Below are 3,957 nucleotides of genomic sequence, written 5' to 3' on the forward strand. Positions count from 1 at the left end.
TTTGTAACTCGTACTCGTATGTTTTCGATTCTTTCTTCGCATGAGATCCGTTGGCTAGGGTGATTCGGGGTTTCCGCGACGCGAAAAAGCGGTTTTCGCGGCCCGGAAAACCCAACACTATGACCCTCAGTTTTTTTAGCCGATGTCTATGAGCGCCTTTTTTTCATTAATAGACACCGATTTTAACCGCGATTTTAAAACCGGTGTCTATGAACCAAAATTCTGGAGGACTTTCTTAGCGCCCTTTCTTTTGGGGTTCTCCTCGCCCACCATAAATTGAAACCCTAATCCTCCGACATCCTCCTTTTAGGAGTTACCATTTGAAAGACGAGTAATGGATCTCGACGGCGATGTGGACGACGACCGTCGTCGGTGCTATCGCGGTCTACTAGTTCGCGTGGATGAAGCAACCAGCCAATTTATCTCCCCAATTTTGAACAATTCAACATGGCAAAATCAGCACTCCTCTTCCTTTGATCCCATCTCTCGCTCCCTCTTCCCCTTTCTTTTGTTCCTTTTCATTCCGTCGATTTGTTGGCCAGATGAAGAAAGGCTGAGTTCTGGTGGAGCTGGCGGCGGCAGTAGCGGAGACGCGGTTTCGTGGCGTGCGCAAGCGGCCGTGGGGGCGGTTCGTGGCCGAGATCAGGGACCCCTGGAAAAAGGTCAGGGTGTGGCTCGGAACCTTCGACTCGGCCGAGGCTGCCGCCCTGGCCTACAACTCCGCCGCTCGCGCGTTCTGTGGTTCCAAGGCCAAGACCAACTTTCCCTTCGCTGCCGCCGCTGCTGCGTCTCCCACCCCTACTCCTGCATTCCGCTGCCCTCCCTCCGCCCGGTTTCCCTTCTGCGACGACCACCATGACCCCCCGACGTCCTCTCTGCAACGGCCGACGTCGAGCAGCCACAACAGCACCGTGGAGTACTTCGGCAGGCCATGTCTTCCTACGCCTGCGTTCGCGACGCTGAGCCACCGATGTGTGTCGCAGCTAGAGAAGAAGGCCAAACCACTTCCCCAGAGAATTCCAGACAACGACGAAAACTGCCACAGTGACTGCGGGTCATCGGCCTCCGTCGTTGACGACGAGCGTGACATCGCTTCCACATACCGGCATACACTTCCGTTTGATCTTAACCTTCTCCCTTCCCCCGATGACGACATCCAAGCCACGATTCTCTGATTTTGACATCCTGATCACACGAATTTGTTTGTTTCCTTATCTCTTTAGCACTATCGATAGTTGCGCTTTCTTACATGCTTGCCATTTTATATATTTATGCCAGTGATTTCATTTGATCAAAATGCATATTAGCGGTATCTAATTAAATTGTTCTATCTGATCTTCTTTGATTTATGTTGAACTAGAAAACTTTGACTGTTGAGTTGGATCTACCATATATAAATAATATAGTAGTGAAATCTCTCTTAAGAACTGAATTCCACCCACGAAGAATAAATGACTGAAGAACAATCAAGTTTATAGTTATTCCTTCAATCTTCTTTTAGATTATTTAATCTGAAGAGTTAGCTACATGAAGGTAGAGGAAAAAACTAGGACAGTATGATGAGGTGCACCTGTAAAATACCGAAAATAGGCGAATATTAATAAGGGAATTTTCAGAAATTTTTGGAAATTTTTCGGGAATTTTTCGGAGCTCGTATGGACGAGTTAACGGGGATGAAAACGGGGCCCGGAAAAGCATGTTTAGGCTACCCTGTTTTAATGAGGAAAATTTTATTTTCCTTTTCCTTTTTATTTTCTTATTCTTTTTCTTTTCTCTTATTCCTCTCGCGTGCCCTAACCTTCCCTTCGCACGGCGATTTCTCCTCTCAGCCCTAGCATCTCCGCCGATGCCGCCCTTCTCCTCCGTCCCTGCCCAAGCGCCGGCGAGCGCGAGCCACAGCCGGTGCTGAGCCGATCCTCTTCTCCTCTTTCCTTCTTCCCTCGCCACTGCCCGATCCTCTTCTCTGACGCGCCGATCTTCGTTGCACAAGTCGCCGCCGACCACCGGGGAATCACGACAGTCGACGCAGTTTGAGACCGAACCCTAACTGTTCAGAGCGTCGCCTTTTCTTTTCCCCGATTTCGCCACTTTGTCCGATCGTCGGATTATGCCTCCCGATCGTCGGAAGGAAAGGGCCAATGTTAGTCGGGCAAGCTTCTTCCTCCCTCGGAGTCACCCTCGGCCAAGGAGAGGTTCTGTGCCGAGCCCCAAGTTTCTTCTCTTCTCCCCGACGCCAATGTTTTCTCCTCGCCGGCACTCATGCACCGCTGACAGCTATTGTGGGCCGACGCCAGAGCAGTGTCGATGCTGTCCTCGTTGTGCCCTAGGACTAGCGCTGGACCATCATTCTGATTGGCGACCGCAAGCTTTCTTCTGCCGGTGCCCTAGTTTTGCTGCTGCCACACCTCTGCACCTCACTGTTCCAGCCATTGGATCTAGTTCAGTCACGTTGTGCCCTAGTCTGGATCATCTGCCATCTTTGCTAGATCGTTCATCACCTCTGACCAGTGGAGAGGAAGAGCAACTAGCTGAGGGTTGTGGAGCAATAAACACGGCTGTGAGGTATAGTTATTGTGCCATGTGGAGTTGAAAGGTTATGTGTTGTGGACTTCTCTTTGATCCAGCAGTACCTTGGATTAATCCAAGGACCTCCTTCAGGCAGTACACGTTTTGGCTGAGCTTGAGGTATGGTTTATGTATCGAATTATGGATAAATTGGATTACTAGATGGTTAGATTTATTAGGGTTTTACCCTAATTGAGCCTCAAGGATTTTTTTTATTTGGTCATGCATTTGAGTGTAGTTAAATAAAATATTTATTTATTGGATACAGGACTTTGATGTGAGACGAGTATCTCGGAGTCAGATTTGGACCTTTCTATTTTCGGAGGCGGGTACTTTTGACTTATTGTCTTTGATATGCTTAGTAATTAAATTAACAAGATGCATTAATTGTGTTTCTTACTTGTTTCGGTTAATCACTGCCCAATACATGCTACCTGTTGATTGATTGTTTGTTTACATCTTGTATGGATATGTACCTGATTTCCACATGCTCATGGGTAGTGATATAACCATATTTTACCATGTCAGGACCTAGGTTTGATACCTTATAGGATCAGATACCTTGATATGATTCATTCTCTTTGGTGCACATTATGATATATCCAGAGATTGGTTTAGTATATTACCATGTTTAGTGACATGCACCATTCGCATGATTGCATGCTGAGTGATTGATTGCTCCTTTATTGTCGAGCACTTTGCCAGTTTCATCATTGTTCGGTGCTCCGTTGTGACGCTCATGGGTAGCGTGACACAGCGTGGTAGCACGTCAGTTTGACTCTTCCAGTGCTCCGATGATCCGCTCAGGGGTAGTGTGACGCAGCGTGTAGCACCTTAGAGATTCCTCCCCGTCATAGCGTACCGGGAGATGAGAGCATTGCGCTCCCCCATTTATGATTTGGGGTAGGAGTACGTATGTGCTCCGACAGCATCTCGTCCACTCGATCACTCATCAGGAGTAGTGTTGCTGAGTGCACGGTTGTCACAGCCCTACCCACTCGGTCCCACTTATGTTGTGAGTTGGCTGACTGGCGTAAGGGGTGACCATGACATTGGCATCATATGCATGATACATTTATTGTTTGTGTTTGTGTTTGTTGCACTTATATGCTGCACATTGCTTGGATACCTTGATTGACATGCATACAGGTCTTCTATACCTTTCGGACTGTTTGTCCTTTTACCGGGTCCTGGTTAGTACAGATTCTCTCCTGTCTTCTTCGGTTTGCATTTACCTTTATCTTTATCAGGAGACTGTACGCATGATTAGTGCTAGGTGTTATTTCTTTACTTTGCATATCAACTGTACCTGCTGAGTGTTGGACTCACCCCGCCTCCATTGTTGTTATTTTCAGGTTGATGCTGTCAGGAGGGAGTTCCAGTTGCTAGTCC

General features: G+C 47.7%; 1 protein-coding gene across 1 annotated transcript; it reads left to right on the top strand.

Moving 5' to 3' along the window:
- Nucleotides 1-334: 334 nt before the first annotated feature.
- On the top strand, nt 335-1,175 carry LOC122050498 (ethylene-responsive transcription factor 3-like). Its single transcript, XM_042611396.1, has 2 exons — nt 335-391; nt 570-1,175. Exons 1-2 carry the CDS (start codon nt 335-337, stop codon nt 1,173-1,175), a joined length of 663 nt encoding a protein of 220 aa, XP_042467330.1.
- Nucleotides 1,176-3,957: the final 2,782 nt, after the last annotated feature.

Source organism: Zingiber officinale, chromosome 3A (genome assembly GCF_018446385.1).
Source record: "Zingiber officinale cultivar Zhangliang chromosome 3A, Zo_v1.1, whole genome shotgun sequence".
Lineage (NCBI taxonomy): Eukaryota > Viridiplantae > Streptophyta > Magnoliopsida > Zingiberales > Zingiberaceae > Zingiber > Zingiber officinale.